Source organism: Mastigoproctus giganteus, chromosome 7, assembly GCF_048544385.1.
Source record: "Mastigoproctus giganteus isolate SK-2022 chromosome 7, ASM4854438v1, whole genome shotgun sequence".
Classification (NCBI taxonomy): domain Eukaryota; kingdom Metazoa; phylum Arthropoda; class Arachnida; order Uropygi; family Thelyphonidae; genus Mastigoproctus; species Mastigoproctus giganteus.
In genome coordinates, this window is record NC_143581.1 from 168,435,532 (window position 1) to 168,459,564 (window position 24,033).

The following is a 24,033-nucleotide window of genomic DNA, read 5'->3' on the forward strand; positions in this document are numbered from 1 at the left end:
ACTATTACTAGCAGTGTTCCAGATCCATAATCCATTATTATATATTATTATTTTTTTTTGTTCTTTTTTCGATGTTCTGTTTTATCACTACAACCTATTATTATTAATTATAAAATGTACACGCACGCACACACACACACACATACATACACACACACACATCCTATGTGATAATCGTGAAAATGAAAAAATAATAGTAATAACAGCTATTTTCTGGAATTGGTGAACTTTTTCTAAAACAGCTAAATATAAAATATCATAAAAATCCATCCACTGCTTCAGCTACAATGTACAATATACATATAGCCTGTATGATATTGTATAGAGGGTTTGTTTGTTTGTTATTTGGTTTTTAGGAGCATTAGCAACTAAGGCCATATTGCTTCGGAATAAGCGGTGGTCATTCCCTGACCTTTCCGCATCCTCCGTATTTGGTGGCGACGGGCTCGAACCCCGGTCTAATCAAGAAGCGTGTGCTACGCACTGCTGCTCCTTCCCACCTGGCTACGAAGGCGCCTTTGTATAGAGGGAAAATAAATAAAAACACCACCTAATAATTTCCAGATTTCTAATTATCCAATTTTAATGAGTGGAATTGTTAAAAATTTTTCATGGATTTTCCAAAATTAGAGGAGAGGTCCAGAACACTGCTGACCTGGCCAGGCACGTTGGGGAAAAAGGATCTGGAGACATTTGAAGACTGAAGAATAAATAGGTAGAGGAGCAGTTAAAGGCATAACTGAAGAACTTCAGTGAAGATTTCATTGAATTCTGTGGAAAGGAAATGAAAGACAATGAAAAAACAGATAATGTCTGATGCATTAGCCTTCACTGCATTTATCCCCTCCATATTATTTACCAGCCTGTTACTGTAATATTTAACTTTAATAGATTAGTCGCCTCTTAAACTAATCATCTTTAAATGACTTAAGATGATATCTATTATCTTCTTTAGATTACTGGTAAACAAACACTTATAGTATTATACACGAATAAGTTAAATTACTAATTTATGCTATATTTAATGCTTAAAAATTACGCATTGATATTTTACAGTCTGTTGGGAACATAATCACCCTCCCCATTATTTTAAATATTCAGCATTTGTATTTTTTCAGACCTGAGAATTCGTCCATTTTCAACTTTTACAATCAGCAAGGAATAATACTGCACAAGGTTAAAGTACAACAAATCACTAGTAAAGTTAAGATAATGACAAGCAAACATGCACAATGATAATGACATACTGATATTAGCAAAATGATGCAAGGAAATGAGCTATGAAGCATCGAGCAAAAAAAGAAAACTAAATGCAACACACATCACCTTCTATCAGTTCGTTATCCTATTTTTCCTAAGTACTTGTCCAATCCCTCTTCAAATTTAGATAAACTTCCACCTCCAGAAGAATAGCCAAGAATTTGTTCAATGGCCGATCTTTTACAGAAAGCAAATTTTCTTACATTTATTTGAAATTTGTTCATTTTTTATTTACGTTAAAGCTCAAAACAGATGAACAATCCCTGTACTTGTTAACAGAAGAGACTGCTTCTACAGGGAAGGGTTATACTTAAATAGAAAGGGTGCAAGAATGTTGATGTTTTCGAGGCAGTGTTAGGTGGGTCAGAAAACTGCTAGCTTGGGAGGATACAAGGACTAATAGATTAACAGTAGCCACTGGCAGAGGTAGCATTAGTAGAGGCATTTGTGCAAGAAAGCAAGCTTATGCAGCATCAGCCAAAAAAATAAAGTAAAATAAATAAATAAAAAATAACCACTTCCACTTCACCCCTCTGTTCGTTCGAAATACCTGTCCAGCTGAGCCTTAAACTTATTTAGGCTATCAACTTCCACGACAAGGGATGGAAGTCTGTTCCACCTACCAACCACCCGCTGGCTAAAGGCAAATTTCCACACATCTATCCTACATCTGTCTTTCCTCAATTTGAATTTATGCCCTCTCAGGTGATTATTCTGAGCAAGAGGAAGAATCCCATCAGCATTGAGCATTCTCAACCCATTCAAGGCTTTGTACACCTCTATCAGATCACCTCGCTGGTGCCTAGTCTCCAGACACTGTAATTCGCAAAACTTAAGCCTTTCTTCGTAAGAGCACCCCTTGGTTCCACTCACTAATCTTGTTGCCCTTCTCTGTACTCGTTCCAGCAGCTCTACATCCTTCTTGAAATGAGGCCTCCAGGCCTGTATAGTACTCTAGGTGTGGCCTGACCATTGCCTTATACAAGGGAATAATCACCTCCTTATCCCTGCTAGAAAAATTCCTATATATCATTGACAATACAACATGAGCTACTCTTGCAGCCCGTCTGCACTGCTCAGAGAACTTCATATCTGCCTGCACAACCACCCCCAGGTCCCTTTCATTCTCTACAACTGTCAGTGTAGTATCACAGAGTTGATATGTTGCTCTGGGGTTGCTGTTTCCCATATGTAGTACTTTACATTTGTCAATGTTAAACTTCATTTGCCACCTCTCAGCCCATCTGCTCAAACTTTCCAGATCCTGTTGCAGCAGCATAGTGTAAGGTGAAAGTGATTCTTGCACTGCTTCTATTGGAATGAGCAGCAGCCTGGAAAACAAGATGCAGGGTATTTCAGAGACTGCTGGGAGTCATTGCAGTACAAGTAAACACATGGGTTGTGTTAGGGTAGCTAAGAATAGGAACAGGTGCATGTATACCAATACGAGGAGTTTGGTAAATAAATATGTTGAATTTCAGGTATTGCTCAAAACGTCAAAGGCAGATATTGTTGGGATATCAGAGACATGGTGTCACACAGATATAAGGAATGAAGAACTGTAATTTGGAGAGTACAATGTGTACAGGAAGGATAGACAGGATAGGAAGAGAGCAGTAGTTATGCTATTAGTTAAGAAACACATAATATCCAAGGAAGTGAAACTAGTAGGCATCGCTGGACAGTGCAGTGTCGAGTCAGTCTGGTGTGACGTAAGCATTGGGAGATTAAAATTGAGAGTAAGAGGGTGTTATAGGCCTAATGACTCTGATGAGTATAATAAGGGACTGTACAGGGAAATAGTGGGTCAGTAAACCAGAAAGTCTTATAATGGGGGATTTTAATTTCCCAGATATTGACTGAAATTTGTGGGTTGGTTACTCACCCAATAGCAAGGCTTTTGTGGATTTATTGGATGAATGCTTTCTACATCAGCATGTTCGGGAGGCAACTAGAGGGAGTAATACTCTTGATCTGTTTATCAGTAGTGATTCTTCATGCATTAAGAATCTGCAGATAAAGGAACCACTAGGTGGCAGTGATCAGAGTGTGCTGAAGTGGGATTTACTCAAAGAGGTAACTACCATCAGGGGTAAAGGGAAGGGTGTTTGCTTTCGTAAAGGCGAATACGGTGGTCTGAGACAGTATTTAAATTCTATTCATTGGGACCTATTGATGATGTCACCAACAGCAAATTCAAAATGGGAAGGAAGCATTCAAAAAATTTATCTTGGAAGCTACTAGGCTTTACATACCAACTAAGAAATATTGTTCAAGGTTTATACCTAAATGGATGTCAAATGAACTAATGCCATAAACTCTGTTTATGGCAGAGAAGACAAATGCATGGGATATATATAAATTAATGGGTGACATGGAAGCCTATAGATATAAGCTGGTCTGTAACCAAGTCACAAAAGAGATTAGGCAGGCAAAAGCAGATTATGAGAAATCCTTGGCAAAGGATGCAAATAAAAACAACAAAGAGTTCTTTACCTATGTAAACTCTACAAGGAAAGGATTGAATCAGATTGGTCCACTGGATATTGATGGTTCAACTGTTGATGATCCTGCTCAGGTGGCTAACAAACTAAATGATTATTCTGCATCTACATTCACCCATGAGAAGTTATTCAGGGAGGGGAATGCCAAAAGTGAGTTAAACTCTGGCAGTGCGCTAGATGATTTTGTGATAACTGACAGGAAAGTGGAGGAGAAATGTTGAAGATAAACATAAAAAAGGCATGGTGGACGGGATCTATCCAGTTATATTAAAGGAGGCAGCAAAGGAAGTAAGCAAACCCTTAACCATAGTTATGAGAGCTTCTTTGGACTCAGGGGAGGTAACCATGGACTCAAGATGTGCAAATGTGGCCCCAATTCACAAAGGAGGATCAAAGGGCAACACAAGTAATTATAGACCTGTTAGTTTAACTTCTGTTCCAGGAAAATTAATGGAGGCACTGGTTAAAGAAGCATTGCAGGATCATCTAGATAAGACTTCAGTTATAGCTCGGACACAGCATAGTTTTGTTAAGGGAAAGTCTTGCCTGTCCAATTTGATTGGATACTATGATGTAGTCACAAAGGAACTGAATGCCAAGAATAATTTTCATATCATATATTTGGATCTTAGAAAGGCTTTTGATACTGTTGCACATGGAAGACTGCTGAACAAATTGGAGCAGTGTGGCATTGGAGGCAAATTTCTGCTATGGATAAAGGGATAGTTGAGTGGGAGAAGACAGAGAGTAGTAATTGTACACTGCTCATTGTGGACTAATGTTATTAGTGGAGTCCCTCAGGGTTCAGTGTTCGGTCCATTCTTGTTTTCTGTATTTATAAATGATATTGATGATGGTATATATGAAGCTTAATGTCCAAGTTTGCAGATGATACGAAGGTTGGCAGGGTTGTTACGGACACTAATGACAGTACGCTGCTGCAACAGGATCGAGAAAAGTTGAGCAGATGGGCTGAAAGGTGGCAAATGAAGTTTAACATTGACAAATGTAAAGTACTATATATGGGAAGCAGTAATCCCAGAGTGATGTATTGACTCTGTGGTACTACACTGACAGTGGTAGAGAACAAAAAGGACCTGGGATTAATTGTGCAGGCAGATTTGAAGTTTTCTGAGCAGTGCAGGCAGTCTGCAAGAGTAGCTCATAGTGTCTTGTCAATGATATACAGGAATTTTTCTAGCAGGGATAAGGAGGTGATTATCCCCTTGTATAAGACAATGGTCAGGCCACACCTTGAGTACTGTATACAGGTCTGGAGGCCTCATTTTAAGAAGGATGTAGAGTTGTTGGAACGAGTACAGAGAAGGGCAACAAGATTAATGAATGGAACAAAGGGTCACTCTTACGAAGAAAGGCTTAAATTTTTTAAATTACAGTGTCTGGAGACTAGGCACCTGCAAGGTGATCTGACAGGTGTATAAAGCCTTGAGTGGTTTGAGTATGCTCAATGCTGATGGGCTTCTTCCTCTTGCTCAGAATAATCACCTGAGAGGGCATAAATTCAAATTGAAGAAAGACAGATGTAGGATAGATGTGTGGAAGTTTGCCTTTAGCCAGTGGGTAGTTGGTTGGTTGGTGGAACAGGCTTCCATCCTTTGTTGTGCAAGTTGACAGCCTAAATAAATTTAAGGCTGAGATGGTCAGGTATTTGGAATGAACGGAGGGTGAAATGGGAGCGTTTTTTTTGCTGATGCTGCATAAGCTTGCTTTCTTGCATCATATGCCTCTACTAATGCGAAATGCTAACATACATGGAAAAATTTAATGCATGGTTGGGTATGTTTCACTCTTGGCATTACTTTTCTCCTAAACAGCTACTGACTCTGCACAAATCAAAAATATTCCCAGTCGCAGAATATTGTACCCACTTCTGAATGGGACCCACAAAACCCTTAAACCCTTAGACTTCATCCAAGAAGGCAGTCAAGTTAATTAATAAATCCTCAAAAATAGAGCTATCAGTCATGTTTTTTTTTTTTTTTTCCTCTATATTTTTGTGGCTATCATCTGTAATTCCACCTATTTCTTGCAAACCAGACTGAGAATGTGGTTTCACTAGTGAACAGCATAAACTCACTGAACAAATTTTTCCTTTCCTCATTTATCTTTCTTTATTATGCATTTCCTCAAAAGTACAATATTCAAAATTCAATCAACAAGTATCTTTTACCTTCTCATCCATCCCACATAAAGTGTGAGTTCCACAGAAGGCCACTCTGTATTCTGCAACAGTGACTCAATAAAATCAGCAGATACTTCTCAGTTCTCTTCTCTGTGATTTCAAGCACTTATTACATCAGATGGCACTATTACAAAAGATCGTAATAATAGCATCATTTGATCAGATGATTTTCTGATCAGATGCATAGCCCTTCTCCTTGTGTTCTCTTTGTCTTTTCTACACATATTGTGCTTACTATATTGAAATTCTGTATCATTCTATTTATCAGCATGGCTTTGTGCTTTTGAAATATCAGTATGCTGACATTCACTGATTTAACAACTACTCCAAATTTATCACAGACACTTTCTAGCATTAGAATATAAACATGTGACACTCTCTTTTTACATTTTTTATATTTCTAATACATCCCATTATTTCCTGGTGCATGTCCACTCCAATTACTTGTATGTGCAACTGGAGTGGGCATGCATCTCAGCAGATATATCAATGAGCCAAAACATTATGACCACCGACCTAATATGTTGGTCCTCCACATGCAGCCAAAACAGCTCATGCCCAGCAAAGGCATGGATCCTACAAGAATTCTAAATGTGCCGTGTGGTATCTGGTACCAACACGTAATCAGCAGATCCTTTAACTCCTGTAAGGTCCATGGTTGAGACACTACAGATTGGAGTTGCTGTTCCAACACAAACCACAGATGCTTGATGGGATTGATGTCTGGGGAATTTGAAGACCAGGCAATACCTGGAAGTCGTCATCATTTTCCACAAACCAGTCTCGAACAATCCGGGCAGTGTAGTAGTAGTAGTGACATATGATGCAATAAAGCAAGTGTATGAGCTTATTCACCATAAACCAAAAAAAAAAAAAAAAAATCACACCATTCCCTCCAAATGCCTGTCCAGTTCCTCCCTAAATTTATTCAACCTATCAACTTCCACAATGACAGATGGAAGTTTGTTCCAGCAATTAATCACCCGCTGGCTAAATGCAAATTTCCACACATCTATTCTACATCTGTCTTTTCTTAATTTGAATTTATGCCCCCTTAGGTTCGTAATCTGAACAAGTGGAAGAATCCCATCAGAATTCAGTGTGCTCAACTCATTCAAGACCTTATACACCTCAATCACATCACTGCGCAGGCGCCTAGTCTCCAGCCACTGCAATTTGCAGAACTAAAGCCTCTCTTGGTAAGAGGATCCCTTCATTCCCCTCACCAATCTTGTTGCCCTTCTCTGTACACGCTCAAGCAAATCTACATCCTTCCTAAAATGAGGCCTCCAGACCTGTACGCAGTACTCAAGGCATGGCCTGACCATTGCCTTATACAGAGGGACAATCACCTTTTCCCTGCTAGCAAAATTCCTATATATCATTGACAAAACCCCATGACCTGCCCTGGCAGCCTGTCTGCATTGCTCAGAAAAGTTCGTATCTGACTGCACAATTTTTCCCAGATTTTTTTCATTTTCTACCACCTTAAGTGTAGTACCCACAGTTGGTACGTTTCTCTGGGGTTATTTCTACCCATATGCAGTACTATGCATTTGTCAAGGTTAAACTTCAGTTGCCACTTCTCAGCACATCTGCCCAAATTTTCTAGATCCTGTTGCAGTAGCACACTGCCATTACTGTCATTAACAACCCTGCCAAACTTTGTATCATCTGCAAACTTCGACACTAAGCCTGATATACCTTCAACAATGTCATTGATAAACATACAAAACAACGGAGGACCCGACACTGAACCCTGTGGGACTCCACTGATAACATTAGTCCACAAAGACCATCACCCACTGATTACCACCCTCTACCTTCTCCCACTCAACCATCCTTTCATCCATTGTAGCAACTTACCCTTAATACCATTCTGCTCCAACTTATGTCAACTTGTGTCAAATTGATTGATTGATTGATTTTGTGTTTATTGGCGCAAAAACAACTAAGGTTATACTGCGCCAAGAAACGATTAAAATAACAATAAATATAAATTCTGGTAACCTTTAAAAAGGTTACCTCGTCAAATTGTTATTTATATATGTGGGTATATATTAATAGCTTTTAAAAATTTAAAAACTGCCGACACGTGGTCGTTGTCTGATAAAATCTGACTGAGTGTATAAGGCTCAGTCGGATGAGTAAAAGTGGTAAAATGTATATTGCGAACATGGTTAAAATGAACGCAATCTATTAAAATATGCTTTACAGTTAAAACGGTGTCGCAAGACTCGCACATAGGAGGGTCATCCGCCCTCAGCAGAAAAGAATGTGTCAAATGACTGTGTCCTATGAGGAGTCGGGCAAGAACAACTTCCTCGCTCCGATTCCTGCGCAGACTAGACTGCCATATTTCTATTACAGGCTTTATTTGGTATAATTTATTTGTTCTCTGTCTGTGCCATAGTTCTTGCCATTGGGAATATATCTTGTTGCGTATTATTTGCCTGTAGTCTGTATAGGGGACTGACAGGCAACAATTATGAGTGGGTGTTGCTGATTTGGCTGCAGCGTCAGCCAAATCATTTCCCTTTATCCCAATGTGGCTAGGAATCCAGCAGAAGCGGATATCAAACTTGTATTCATGAAGAGAATGTATCTTCTGCTGAACCCGACAAAGAACTGGATGAGAATTGTGTCTCAGAGATAATAAAGCCTGTAATACACTCAAAGAGTCAGAATATATTATTGACCTTTGGAATTGACAAATTCGAATGTGATCCAAGGCTAGCTCTATAGCATACAGCTCTGCAGTGTATATGCTGGATTCAGGAGGAATCTGCTGAGATATTATAGTGTCCAGAAAGACAGCAGCAGATCCTACGCACGATTCAGACTTCGAGCCGTCTGTGTAAACGGGCAGGAAGTCTGAGTACTCAGCTTGGTGTGCAGAGTAGAGCTTCTGGTAGACAGATGATGAGGTCTCAGACTTTACCCATTTCTTAAGGGAAAAGTCGCATGGTGGGGGATGAGCATGCCAGGGTGGAGGAATTTCTTTTCGTGTTTGTGCAACCTTGTCTACCATGATGTTAAACTCTCTGAATAGCTCTTGGACACGAATGCCAAAAGGTCGGTTGGCAGTCTTACGGGTCTTGTACAAGTTTTCCCAACGTGGCTCAAAAACGGATGTCCACGTAGGATGGTCTGGCAGGGATTTCAACTTTAAAGCATAGTTTAAAGACAACTGCTTACGTCGAAGGGATAATGATGGTTCGTTTGCTTCGACGTGTAAGCTCTGGACAGGAGATGTGCGATATGCTCCAGTAGCGATACGGATGGCCTGATGATGGACAGGGTCAAGCCATCGAAGGGCACTGTCTCTGGCTGAGGAGTATACCTGGGCCCCGTAGTCTAATTTGGGTCGTACAAGTGCACGGTAAAGCCGTAGTAGGGAGCATCGATCCGCACACCAAGATGTAGAGGAAAGAGAGCGGAGAATATTGAATCCCCTCGTGCATTTTGTACGAAGTTGACGAATATGTTCGAGAAAGGTCAACTTTTTATCAAACACAAGTCCCAAGAATTTTGTGTCTGACACTACTGGAATAACATTTTGTCCGAGCCTTAATTCAGGTTCAGGATGAAGATTACGCTTGCGACAAAAGTGTACGCAAACGGTCTTCTCCGGCGAGAACCTGAAGCCATTAGCAAGTGCCCAGCAATTAAGGCGATCAATGGCTTTCTGCAGTTGTCTTTCAATAACCCTAATGTTGCATGACTGACAAAATATGCTAAATTCATCAACATAGAGGGCACAGTTTACAGTTGGAGGAAGTTGTTCTGTGATGGAATTGACTTTGATGGCAAAAAGCGTGACACTTAATACTGATCCTTGTGGTACTCCCTCCTCTTGGCTGAAGGGACGAGAGAGTGAGGATCCCACACGAACTTGGAAAGATCGATTGGCTAAAAAGTTTTTAATAAAAATGGGGAGTTGCCCCCTAAAGCCAAGGCTATGTAGATCTTTTAAGATGCCAAATCTCCAAGTTGTGTCATACGCTTTCTCCATGTCAAAGAACACCGACACCAAGTGTTCGCGTTTTAGGAAAGCATCCCGGATGGATGCTTCCAATCTAATAAGATGGTCCAAAGTGGACCAGTTCCTTCGGAAGCTGCACTGGATGTTGGAGAGAAGGTCATTTGATTCGAGATACCATATTAAACGAGAATTAACCATTCTCTCCAGGATTTTGCACAGACAGCTGGTCAGAGCAATAGGACGATAATTGGTGGTGACTTTTGGATCCTTTCCTGGCTTAGGAAAGGCAAGAACGATTGCCTTTCGCCAGGAGTCCGGAAACTGCCCTTCAATAAAGATTCTGTTATACAGAAGGAGCAGACAATCCATAGATTTTGGTGAGAGATGTTTAATCCTTTCATAATGGATGCCATCTGGTCCAACAGCACTTGCTTTGGAAAGAGCGAGGGCTCTTTTCAGTTCCTGAATAGTGAAATCCCCGTTGTAGGGATAAAAGCAATTAGATTTAAAGTTAAGTGCCCATTTTTGGATTTTATATTTCAGGACCAGGAACTCTGGGGAATACGAAGATGTTGCAGAGATGTTAGAGAATGTTTCCCCAAGAGAATTGGCTATTGCAGTTGAATCTGCAATAGCGCATCCATTATAATCTAAGATTGAAGAAGGGTGGGATGTATATTTTAATTTTCCGGATTTTATCCCAGACTACCTTAGAGTTGGTAGACTGGTTAATAGATGATGTAAAATGGATCCACGATTCCTTTTGACTCTGATGACGGATGTAGCGTGCTTTGGCTCGTGCACGTTTGAAGGCTATAAGGTTGTTCATGGTAGTATATCGGCGAAATATCCCCCACGCTTTGTTTTGAGCCTTTTTTGCTGCTGTGCATTGTGAATTCCACCAAGGTTTGGGAAATGGTGGAAACCGGGCAGATGTTTTTGGAACAGCATTCGCAGCTGCTTGGACAATATTTTCTGTGATGTACTTAACTGCATCATTGATAGGCTCGTGACTGACCGTGCTAAGATCAAAAATTGCCTGATGTTGGAAGGCAGTCCAGTCAGCCTGATCAATCTTCCACCGTGGTAACCTGAAGGGAAGACATGGTCTCCCACTGTGTAACGAGGTTATCACAGGGAAGTGATCACTTCCGTATGGGTTCTCCTCCACTTCCCAGGTGAGTGAAGGGAGTAGAGAAGGGGAGCAGATAGAGAGATCAATGGCAGAAAAAGTACGGATAGGCATGTGGAAGAAGGTGTTTGTTCCAGTATTTAGAAGGGAAAGGTCATTGTCATTGAGCATACGCTCTATGACTCGTCCCCTTCCGTTGATGTTAGCACTACCCCACAGGGTGTTATGTCCGTTAAAATCCCCGAGAAGTAAGAAAGGGGGAGGCAGCTGCGTTAGAAGATCATCAAGGTCTGCCTGGGTGATGTCAGTCCCAGGTGGCAAATAAATGGAGCACACAGTTATTAAAAATCCCACTGAAAGGCGAATTGCAACAGCCTCTATGCTGGTTGTAATTAGCAAGGGCTGCACTGGGGTCTGGTTACCCACAAGGATAGCCACTCCCCCATGTACAGAGCCATCCGCAATTCTATCCTTTCGAGAAAATGTGATGTTGTGCATGGTGGGATCATCATTTGCCTTTAGATATGTCTCCTGCAAGCAAAAGCAAACTGGCTCGTGCTTTTGCAGGAGGGCCTTGATGTCATCAATATTTTGCCGGAATCCACGACAATTCCATTGTAGGAATTTAGCCATTATTTTGACTTGGTGGGTCCATCAGGCGGCTTCCGAGGTGCTGAGGGCTTACTTTTATCAGTCTTGGATTTATCTTTTTTGGGGAAGAATGGACGCTGTCCCGTGTCCATTTCTTCCTCCGCAAAGAGTTCCAAGACTGAATCTTCGGGTACCTCCTTCTGCTCGACATCCATGTTTTCTTGGGTTCTAGGGGGGACTTCCCCTTTTTTATTCTTATCTTTCATAGTTACCTTTGTTGCTCGTGGAGCATTAGGAGGTACCGATATAGGAGTGGCAGCTGATTGGTCCTTCTGTGCAGGTTTTTGTGAACTTAAGAGATAACGCGCGATGGGAGTGAAAGACTCCTTTGGAGGAATGGTCATGTCCGTCTGAGTTCCGACGGAACATCTCCCTGCTATCTTCTGGGCATAGGTAGGTTTGTTAATATTCAGGGGTTTGACCGATTTCCTTGCCTCCTGGTATGATATATTTAGCTCTGCCTTCAGCCGTTGAATTTCTTTTTCTTCTTTCCACCTCTGGCATGCTCGTGAATAGGCCGGGTGTTCGCCTTCACAGTTAATACAGGTGGGTTTTGCGGCTGAACATGCTGTTGTTTCGTAGTCCTTTGCACCGCATCGAGCGCATGCAAGGACTCCACGGCAGGCCATTTGAGAATGTCCATACTTCTGGCATTTAAAACACCTTAAAGGGTTCGGAACGTATGGACGCACTGAACAGTTGATGTATCCAGCTTTAATCTCGTCAGGAGGTTTAGGAGAGTTAAAAGTCAGGATAACGCTCCTGGTTTTAACAATTTTTCCATCCCTTCGTGCAGTGATTCTCTTGACGGCAATGACTCCCTGTGGTTTTAATTCAGAGCAGATTTCCTCCTCGGTTACGTCGAGAAGGTCCCACTCCGAAATGACACCTCTCGATGAATTGAGTGTTCTGTGTGGTGTCACTATTATAGGGATTCCTCCGATTGATGTTGTTCGGAGTAGATGTTCTGATTGCCTGTCATTTTTAGTTTCAATTAAAAGGTCTCCAGAACGAAGCCTTTTAACTGATTTGGGTGAACCTGCTAACCCATCTAACCCTTTTTGAATAAAAAAGGGCGACGTTTTACCAATTGGTTTTTCTCCGGTGGAGTGTATGATTAGGAACCTTGGAACAGGCCCTGATGGTACTTCAGTTCGCTGCCTTTTTTTTGCAATAATGCTATCTGGATCGTTGTCTATGTTTTCAGATAGGGACCGGGTTGGGGCCCCTGAAGAAGTGAGTTTATCAGGATTCATGGAGTTTTTTAATTGTTCAGTGCCCGGGCTCCCCACCCACCACGGAGCCCAAAGGGACGCCCACTACCCGGCATGCAATAAATGCGCTCGGGAGTGGAACGCCAGGGCTACCCAGACACTATACCCGCACAGCCGCCAGCCTGAATCCTGTCCCTCGGACCATGAGGGTAGGGGCGTGGCATTGACACGGTTGACCCTCGCAGGCGAGCCTACTAGCCGATTGATCCTAGCCGGGCCTTCTAGGACCACCCGTCTTGTCGAAGCAGGGGCCAAAGTGGTGTATTGAAGCTGGGCCCCCTCAACCACCAGGATCCCCCTTTCCGAATTTCCACGGGTCGCAGCGCACGGCAAACACGCCGGATTCCATTGATGTAAGCCTGGAACCTGGGCTGTGGGCATTGGATCCCAGTGATGCTAGTCTGGAAGTCCAGCAGCGTCACTGGGAGGTCCCCTCACCACGTACAGGTGCCCACGTCGAGGGGCAACTTGTGTCAAAAGCTTTCCTGAAATCTAAATATATGATATCAAAATTATTTTTTGCATTCAGTTCCTTTGTAACCACTTCATAATAACCAATCAAATTTGTCGGACAAGACTTTCCCTTAACAAACCCATGCTGTGTCTGAATTATTGCTGCAGCCTTGTCTAGATGATCCTACAATGCACCTTTAACCAGTGACTCCATTATTTTATCTGGAACAGAAGTTAAACTAACTGGTCTGTAATTACTCGTGTCACCCTTCCATCCCCCTTTGTGAATTGGGGATACATTTGCACATCTCCAGTCCGTGGGGACCTCCCCTGAGTCCAAGGATGCTCTCATAATTATGGCTAAGGGTTTGCTTAGTTGCTTTGCCACCTCCTTTAATATAACTGGATAGATTCCCTATGCACGCCAGATGCCTTTCTTATGTTTAACTTCAACAATTTCTCCTCCACTTTGCTCTCAGTTATTACAAAATCATTAAGTACCCTGCTACAATTTGATAACCTTCTGCCATTTTCAAACCTTAACTCCTCATGTGTGAATGTGAATGCAAAATACTCATTCAGTTTGTTTGCTATATGAGCAGGATCATCAACTGTCGAACCATCGATATCAAGTGGACCAATCAGATTCATCCCCTTCCTCTTAGAGTTTATATAAGTAAAGAAATCCTTGCTGTTTTTCTTAGCATCCTTTGCTAAAGATTTCTCGTAATCTGCCTTCGCCTGCCTAACCTCCTTTGTGACCTGATTACAGACTAGCAAGGATTTCTTTACTTATACAAAAAAACAGCAAGGATTTCTTTACTTATATAAACTCTAAGAGGAAGGGGATGAATCTGATTGGTCCACTTGATATCGATGGTTCGACTGTTGATGATCCTGCTCATATAGCAAACAAACTGAATGAGTATTTTGCATCTACATTCATTCTGAATGTAGATGCAAAATATTCTGAATCAAGAATTTGATAAGACAATAAAGCAATAATACTTGGAAAGTGATATAAAATTAAAATAGTCATTTAAGTAAATAATATTTTAACATGTCAAGAAGAAATTAATCTTTATAAATCAAAATTTAATAATTCATATACCACTTTTATTCTTTATCTTTCAGCATATTTCTTGAAAGAGAAAGCACCTGCTATCGGCAGTGCATTCATGCAATTCAAACATATGCACATGAATATGGATATGGATAAATATACATACCTTGAAGCACTTTTTCTTCTTCTACAGATTGCAAAAGGTCAACGAAACAATAACCTGGGGTGTAGCTTAGCACATCTTCAGGCAACCTAGCCATCTCAAAAGGTGTAGCTGCCATTGAAGCTGGCAGTTTAAGATTCATTTTAGCCTACACAAAATAAAGAAATAATTGAGAGGTGGATTCAGTTGATATTTTTCATTTGAAAGAAGAGATAAATGATTTAACAAATATAACAAAAATGGTATCCGCTTTTTAATTTTCATGATTATGCAGGCAAAATAATCAGAAACAAGAAAGCTAAAAACATGGAGAGACAGAGAGGACCATTTATTTATTTACTCATATAAGTTATTGATTCAGAAGCTGGAATGCAGCATTCAGTAATCTCACCAAACAACATTTCCTAATCAACATATCACTGTTTGAAACCTCATGTTCTAGGCCAATCTGCATGCGTACAGCTAATTAATAAGAACAAGAAAAAATTTGGGGAAATCAGACACCTACTCCAAAGGTCAGGTTGAATATGAATTTTAATAATGTTTTCCTCTGTGTGTGTGTGTGTGTGTGTGTGTGTGTGTGTGTGTGTGTGTGTGTGTGTGTGTGTGTGTGTGTGTGTGTGTGTGTGTGTGTGCGCGAGAGCAATTTTATTGCTATTTAATACTGTCGATCAATTCAGCCCTGGAAAGATTGGGCAAGGCTCAAGTGTTAAATTTTTTTCACGCTGGTCTGTACTTCTTAACAGGAGAGACTGCGTCTACAGGGATGGGATACACTTAAATAGAAAGGGTGCCAGAATACTGATGCTATCGAGACAGTGTTTGGTGGGTCAGAAAATTGCTAGCTTTGGGGAGGGGATACAAGGACTAATAGATTAACAGTAGCCAATGCTAGAGGTGAAAGTGATTCTTGCACTGCTTTTATTGGAATGAGCAGCAGCCTGGAAAACAAGATGCAGGGTATTTCAGAGACTGCTGGAAGTCACTGTGGTACAAGTAAACACATGGGTTGTGTTAGGGTAGCTAAGAATAGGAATAGGTGCATGCATACTTGCATGTACACCAATGCTAGGAGTTTGGTAAATAAATTTGATGAATTTGAGGTATTGCTCAGAAATCAAAGGCAGATATTGTTGGAATATCAAAGATGTGGCGTCACACAGATATAAGAAATGCAGAACTGGAATTTGGGGAGTACAATGTGTACAGGAAGGATAGACAAGATAGGAAGGGAGGAGGGGTTATACTATTAGTTAGGAAACACATAAAATCCAAGGGAGTGAAGCCAGACGACATCGCTGGACAGTGCAGTGTCGAGTCATTTTGGTGTGACATAAGCAATGGGAGATCAAAATTGAGAGTAGGAGTGTGTTATAGGCCTAATGACTCTGACGAGTATAATAAGGAACTGTACAGGGAAATAGAGTGGGCCAGTAAATCAGAGAGTCTTATAATGGGGGATTTTAATTTCCCAGATGTTGATTGGAATTTGTGGGTTGGTCACTCACACACTAGCAAGGCTTTCATGGATTTATTGGATGATTGTTTTCTATATCAGCATGTTTTGGAAGCAACTAGAGGGAGTAATACTCTTGATCTGTTTAGCAGTAGTGATTCTTCATGCATTAAGAATCTGCAGATAAAAGAACCACTAGGTGGCAGTGATCAGAGTGTGCTGAAGTGGGATTTACTCAAAGAGGTAACTACCATCAGGGGTAAAGGGAAAGGTTTTTGCTTTCGTAAAGGTGACTACGGTGGTCTGAGACAGTATTTAAATTCTATACAGTGGGACCAACTGATGTTACCAACAGCAAATTCAAAATGTGAAGCATTTTTAAAGAATTTATCTTGGAAGCTACTAGGTTCTACATACCAACTAACAAATAATGTTCAAGGTATAGGCCTAAATGGATGTCAGAATAACTAATGAGACATGTGGCAGAGAAGAAAAATGCATGGGATAGATATAAATTAAGGGTGACATGGAAGCCTATGATAGATATAAGCTGGTCTGTAACCAAGTCACAAAGGAGATTAGGCAGGCAAAGGCAGATTAGGAGAAATCCTTGGCAAAGAAGGCAAAGAAAAACAACATAATTCTTTAGTTATGTAAACTCTAGAAGGAAAGGGATGAATCAGATTGGTCTGCTGGACATTGATTGTTCAACTGTTGATAATCCTGCTCAGGTGGCTAACAAACTAAATGATTATTCTGCATTTACATTCACCCATGAGGAGTTATACAGGGAGGGGAATGCCAAAAGTGAGTTAAACTCTGGCAGTGAGCTAGATGATTTTGTAATAACTGACAGGAAAGTGGAGGAGAAATTGTTGAAGATAAACATAAAAAAGGCACCCGGAGTGGACAGGATCTATCCAGTTATATTAAAGGAGGCAGCAGAGGAAGTAAGCAAACCCTTAGCCATAATTATGAGAGCTTCTTTGGACTCAGGGGAGGTACCCACGAACTGGAGATGTGCAAATGTGACCTCAATTCACAAAGGAGGATCAAAGGGCAACACAAGTAATTATAGACCTGTTAGTTTAATTTCTGTTCCAGGAAAATTAATGGAGGCATTCGTTAAAGAAGCACTGCAGGATCATCTAGACAAAACTTCAGTTATAGCTCGGACACAGCATGGTTTTGTTAAGGGAAAGTCTTGCCTGACCAATTTGATTGATACTATGATGTGGTGTCACAAAGGAACTGGATGCAGGGAATAACTTTGATATCATATATTTGGATCTTAGAAAGACTTTTGATACTGTTGCACATGGAAGCCTGCTGCGCAAATTGGAGCAGTGTGGCATTAGAGGCAAATTGCTGCTATGGATAAAGGGATGGTTGAGTGGGAGAAGACAGAGTGGTAATCAATCGACACTGCTCATCGTGGACTAATGTTATTAGTGGAGTCTCTCAGGGTTCAGTATTGGTTCCATTGTTGTTTTCTGTATTTATAAATGATATTGATGATGGTATATCAAGCTTACGAATGTTGGCAGGGTTGTTAAGGACACTAATGACAGTACGCTGCTGCAACAGGATCTAGAAAAGTTGAGCAGATGGGCTGAGAGGTGGCAAATGAAGTTTAACATTGACAAATGTAAAGTACTACATATGCAAAGCAGCAACCCCAGAGTGACATATCAACTCTATGGTACTACACTGACAGTGGTAGATAATGAAAAGGACCTGGGGGTAATTGTGCAGGCAGATATGAAGTTTTCTGAGCAGTGCACTGCTCAGAAAGAGCAGCTCATGGTGTCTTGTCAATGGAATTTTTTTAGCAGGGATAAGGAGGTGATTATCCCCTTATATAAGGCAATAGTCAGGCCACACCTTGAGTACTGTATACAGATTTGGAGGTCTCATTTTAAGAAGGATGTAGAGCTGTTGGAATGAGTACAGAGAAGGGCAGCAAGATTAGTGAATGGAACAAAGAGTTGCTCTAATGAAGAAAGGCTTAAATTTTTGCAAATTACAGTGTCTGGAGACTAGGCACCTTCGAAGTGATCTGATTGAGGTGTATAAAGTCTTGAATGGTTTGAGCATGCTCAATGCTGATGGAATTCTTCCTCTTGCTCAGAATAATCATTTGAGAGGGCATAAATTCAAATTGAGGAAGGACAGATGTAGGATAGATGTGCGGAAGTTTGCCTTTAGCCAGCGAGTGGTTGCTTGGTGGAACAGACTTCCATCTTTTGTTGTGGAAGTTGATTGCCTAAATAAATTTAAGGCTGAGCTGGACAGGTATTTGGAATGAATGGGGGGATGAAATGGAAGCTTTTTTTTTTTTTTTTTTTTTTTTTTTGGCTGATGCTGCATAAGCTTGCTTTCTTGATTCATATGCTAATGCTAAACATTTTGGCTGACTAATAAGTACTTCTCAATTAGAGCATACTTAAAAATATCACAAAATTGTGACCTGCCACACAATCTCCACTTTTTCGATTACCTCTGCTGAAGAAATTAACTTACCTTAATACTTTTTTTTTTTTTTTTCATTTTATGCAGCCAGATTTTAGATCATTATATTGTACTCCTACATTAACAGAGGAATGAAGTTAAGGGCTTAAGCAAAATACAAAACTTTTATAGAGAAACTTATACAATTTATATCACATAGAGATAAACTGTTTCACCTTCCAAAATTTATTGAATCAGTTGATGAACAAATGCCAAGTCTCTTTAATAATTCAACCTTTATAAAAATTGATAATAAACTAAGGTAATTGATAATATTTAAGGACAGATAGAAGCTAAATATACAGGTATTACGTGGACTATAAATAATGATAATTACTGCATGAAAAACAAACAAAGCTCTTTAAGATCTTATTTTATTAGTCTATAATATACTTGAAATAATGATCAAATAGATAAAATACAAACACAACAATCTCATAGTTGCTTAGAGCAATGGCGTTCAACCTACGGCCCATGGGCCAGATATGGGGGCCTAATAATTTTTATACGGCCCATGCGGAAAGTGAACTAAAACAGCATTTTAGAGAGTTGCCATACTACGTGTACAGGCATGCAAGCATCGAGCTGAACAGCATCAAACATGTACATCTAGTCCAGTGCAATCATATGTACATACCAATCTTTCCGTATAAAATTTTACTATTTTGATATAACTTGTTCATTGTATTGAATTAAAAAATCATCCTTAAAAACGTTCCAAAAGAGGAAAGTCGATTTGGAGTGCTGTGTTTTTAATCAAAGATTGACTGAAGACTATTTTTTCATTGAGTACAATGAAAAAGACATAAGCTTGTTTGAGAATCCATTTACTTTTATGGCTAAAACTACAATCCCAGTTTGCAACTTGAAATTATTGACCTTCAGGCCAAAACGTAGTTCAAAAATAAGTACATGGACTGCAAAAATAAACTACTTGAATTCTACATGGCTCTCCCATCTGAAGGTTTTCCACTAATAAAAGAAAATGCCATGAAAATGGCTATGTTGTTTGGATCAGCATATGTTTGAGAGCAAATATTTTCACATGTGAAATCAAATAAATATTTAAAAATAAACAGAATAATAGATGATCACCATCATTCCATATTGAGAATTAGCATCACAAATTTTGAACAATTATCTAAAAACATCCTGCCTTAATCATCATCTCATTAAATTTTAAGTTTTGTTCAATAAATGTTACTGTGTATGATACTTAATAAAATTTTCGAATATTTTCAATTTTAGATGTATGATTATATTTATTTATTCACCTTAAAAATGTTAAGTTTTGTTCAATAAATGTTACTGTGTATGATACTTAATAAAATTTTCGAATATTTTCAATTTTAGATGTATGATTATATTTATTTATTCACCTTAATATTGAAAATCAGTAATCCTTTTCAGGTTATAAATTTTCTAAAGTGAGCATTTAAAAGCAAAAGTAAGGTATTTTTTTTTTTTAAAAGTGAAAGTATTTTTATGTTTAAATAAATGTAAAAATATTTTTTAAAAAACAAAAGTAACTCATATTTTTAAACTTTTAATAAAATCTAAAAAAATAAATCACTGACATAAATTTGTTGCACGTAAAAGTGTTTGGAATTTGCATTTTTTATACATAGCCTGAAAAAAAAAAAAAAAAAAAAAAAACGGTAACATGAAAATAGAAATTTCCTTTTACGTGTAACAAGATATAGAAAATGTAACACTAATTTTTCTCAAATCACTCATTGTGGCCTGTGGAACAAATATGGCCTCTGTACGGGGAAAAGGTTGGACACCACTGGCTCAGATTGTTCAGTGAATGCATTACTTCAGCCTAATATTACAATACATACAGGACTATTCACGTATGAAGAGTCCTATGCAAATCATGGTATTCTGAAACCAAGTCCTCAGGAATCATAATTAGCAACAGCTAATTATGGTCCGAGTGGTTTGTTGTGGATATTCTTCTAGTGATGATGACAGCTGAGGCTGACTACTTGGAAGTCGAAAACAATGGTGCTGGTATTTAGAATCCACATGAGCAAAGTGTGTCAAATTTTGATAAAAGTCCAGTCATTTTATAACAACCAAATCCTCTTCTTGAATATTCACACTGGATGGTTGGTGGTTTTGTTTTATTGGTGCATCCGTAATGTGATGTAATGTAATGTGCCAAAACCAAGTTATATAAAAGATAAGAGGTATGCTTTCAGTGACCTAACGAATTAGGTCACTGTGTCAAAGTTTATAACAATAAAATATATGTAAACAGGTATAAAGGTAAATTTTAACTAAGGGTAAAAATATTTAATGATTTTAAATAAGTAAAAATGGCTGACACAGTCATTCTTGGATAAAAATCTGACTGAGTGTATAAGGCTTAGTCAGATAACTAAAAGCAGTAAAGGATAAAACACATCCATGTCTATAAAATGGACACTCAGATAAAATATGCCATACTGTTAAAAATGGTATCACACTCCTCACATATAGTGGAATCATCTGCCCTCAGCAGGAACAAATGTGTAAATTGGCTTTGTCCTATGAAGAGGCAAGCAAGAACAACTTCCTCTATGTGGTTCCTGTGCAGACCAGACTGCCTTTGATTTTGAGCTTTATCTAATTCAGCTTGTTTGTGACCTGAACAAGCCAAGATTGTTGCCACTGAGAAGTAATCTCTTGCATATTAATTGTCTGCAGTCTATATAGGGGACTAGCAGGCTACAGTTGCTCTGGGGTTGTGGCAACCTGGCTGCAGCACTGACCTGACCAGTTCATTACCCTTGATGTGGCTTGGGATCCAGCAGAAACGGATGTAGAATGAACATTCAAAAAAGAGAATGTAACATCTGCTGGGCCCAGGTAAAGATTGGATGAGGGTTATATCTTATCCTGATAAAGCCTGTAGTATACCTAAAGATTGTGTATACAACATACACCTTTGGTAATTGCAAGTTTTAATGTGGCCCAAGGCAAATTCTACAGCATACAACTCTGCTGCATTTGTTGGGGATCTTCTCAGAAGATGGTGGCAGACCCAACAGATGACTCTGACCTTGAGCAATCAGTGAAGACAGGCATGAAGTCAGAGTATTCAGCTTGATGGGCAGCATAGAGTTGTTGACATAGAGAATTTGGAGTGGTGGTAATATTTCCCACTTGCTAATAGAGAAGTTGCATAATGGTGTTTGAGCATGCCAGGGTGGAAGTAGTTGCCTTGGCGACTACAGTGGTGGGAAGGAGCAGCTAGTGCATAGCACACGCTTCTTGATTAGACCGGGGTTCGAGCCCGTCACCACCAAAAACGGAGGATGCAGAAAGGTCAGGGAATGACCACCGCATATCCCGGAGCAATATGGCCTTAGTTGCTAATGCCCCTAAAAACCAAATAACAAACAAACAACAATACTCTACCATGTAAAGCTCTCTCTCAGCAGCTCATAGACATGAATACCAAAGGGTTGGCTAGCAGTCTGATGGGTGTTATAAAGATTTTCCCATCATGGCTCAAAAACAAGTGTCCACATGGAGTGGTCTGACAGGGATTTCAGTTTGAAAGTATGCTGTACAGGCAACTGTTTGCTACAAAATAGAAGCTCTGAACCCAGGAAATGTTCGAAATGCTCCAGCAGCAACACTAATCTTATGGTGGAAGAGATCTAGCCACTGGAGTACACAGAGTCATGCAGCTAAGACCTGTAATCTAACTTAAATCCCAAAAATGCATGATAGAGGTGCAATAAATTACAACACTTAATACCCAAAGAATTAGATTAGATTGCATGCAGGATGTTCAAGCCGTTTGTACATTTCGCACATAGTTGACGGATGTGTTCTAAAAGGGTCAACATTAACATGTATCAAATACAAGCCCCAAAAATCTAGCCTTGAGAACTACTGGAATAGGATTGTGTCCAAGTCTCAATTCAGGTTCGGGGTGAAGGTTGCCCTTGTGACAAAAATGTATGAAAGCATTCGCAGTCTTTTGCAGGGAGAACCTGAAGGCATTATTCACTGCCCATGAGTTCAGATGATCAATAGCATGCTGCGGTTGTCTCTTGATTACCCCGATGTTACAATGTTTCAGGATTGAGAGAACAGGCTAAAAGCATCAACCTAAAGGGCACAGTTTACAGTTGGAGGAAGATGTTCTGTGAGGACCTTGATGGCAAAAAAAAAAGCAAAACACTTAAAATTGATCCTTGGGGTACTCACTCCTCTTGAAAAAAGGGCCAAGAGAAAGTAGATCCTACATCAACTTGGAAGGAACGAAGAGAAAAAATTTCTAATAAAAGTCAAAAGATGACCTTGAAGGCCAATTCTATAAATGTCTTTTAAAATTCCAAAACTCTTAAGATGTCATAAGCTTTTTCCATATTGAAGAACATGACACTAAGTGTTGTCACTTTAAAAAGGCATTTCGGATGGAAGTTTCCAAACTAATTAAATGGTTCAAAGTGAACCTGTTCCTTCAGAAGCCACACTGCACTCTGAAGAGGAGGCCATTTACCTCCATATCATAATAAGTAGGTGCTGACCATTCTCTCAAGGATTTTGCACAGACAACTAGTCAACAGTGACAGGACGGTAGTTTGTTGCGACTTTGGGATCTTTCCTTTTCTTATCACATCTTATTGCTCCATATGCTTTTCTGGAATCCATCAAGGTGGTATGCTATCTGCAATCGTCCAACCTTTCTTATTATCTCATAATCATATAATTTCTTATGTAGATGATGTTAAAATCACTGAAACCTCAAATTCAATTCAGTTTCTTCCTGCTATCATTGTTAACTGTGTAACTATTCTTATTTTTCTCTTTTGGGCTGGTGTTGCCAACATAAATTAAAAAAAAAAAACATCTCTTCTCTAAAATACTGATTTCTTAAATGGGCATTTTTTAAGTTCCACTATGAGCCTGTTTCTTCCTGGTCTATCATTGTTAACTGTGTAACTACTATTCTTATTTTTCTCTTTCGATTTGGCACAACAATCCAAATTGTATAACTCTGTCATTCATTGCCCATAAATTTGGGAATTCATGGCATGGAAACCATCTGGTAGGGTTTCTTTACATCTATGAAAAAACTAGTATTGTGCTGACATTTCAAAAATCCTGATTTTAGCCACTTATCCATGTTGTTCTATATGCTATACTGAGTATAGGGCTGATATTATATTCCTAAAATAAATAATTCCAATCTTAATTAATGATTGTGATTATCCAATATATATTACATGCTCAGAAGCTGGTGATCTACTGTGACAGATGAAAGCTTGTGGCCACACCAACAATACAGTGCGCTGGCAACACACAATGTCTCACACTGTAAGCTTTATATTCCAATCAGGAGGTATCCCTTATGATATATCTCCTGATTTGTG

At 39.6% G+C, this 24,033-nt stretch overlaps 1 protein-coding gene across 2 annotated transcripts in view; it reads right to left on the minus strand.

The window, feature by feature from the left end:
• Positions 1-24,033, minus strand: part of LOC150083319 (focadhesin-like) — a 457,209-nt gene that overhangs the window by 312,237 nt on the left and 120,939 nt on the right. For both annotated transcript variants that reach the window (XM_090377973.1, XM_090377972.1), the window contains exon 7: positions 14,692-14,836. In XM_090377973.1, coding sequence (XP_090234099.1) covers positions 14,692-14,836 — 145 coding nt within the window. The remainder of the gene's footprint in view (positions 1-14,691; positions 14,837-24,033) is intronic.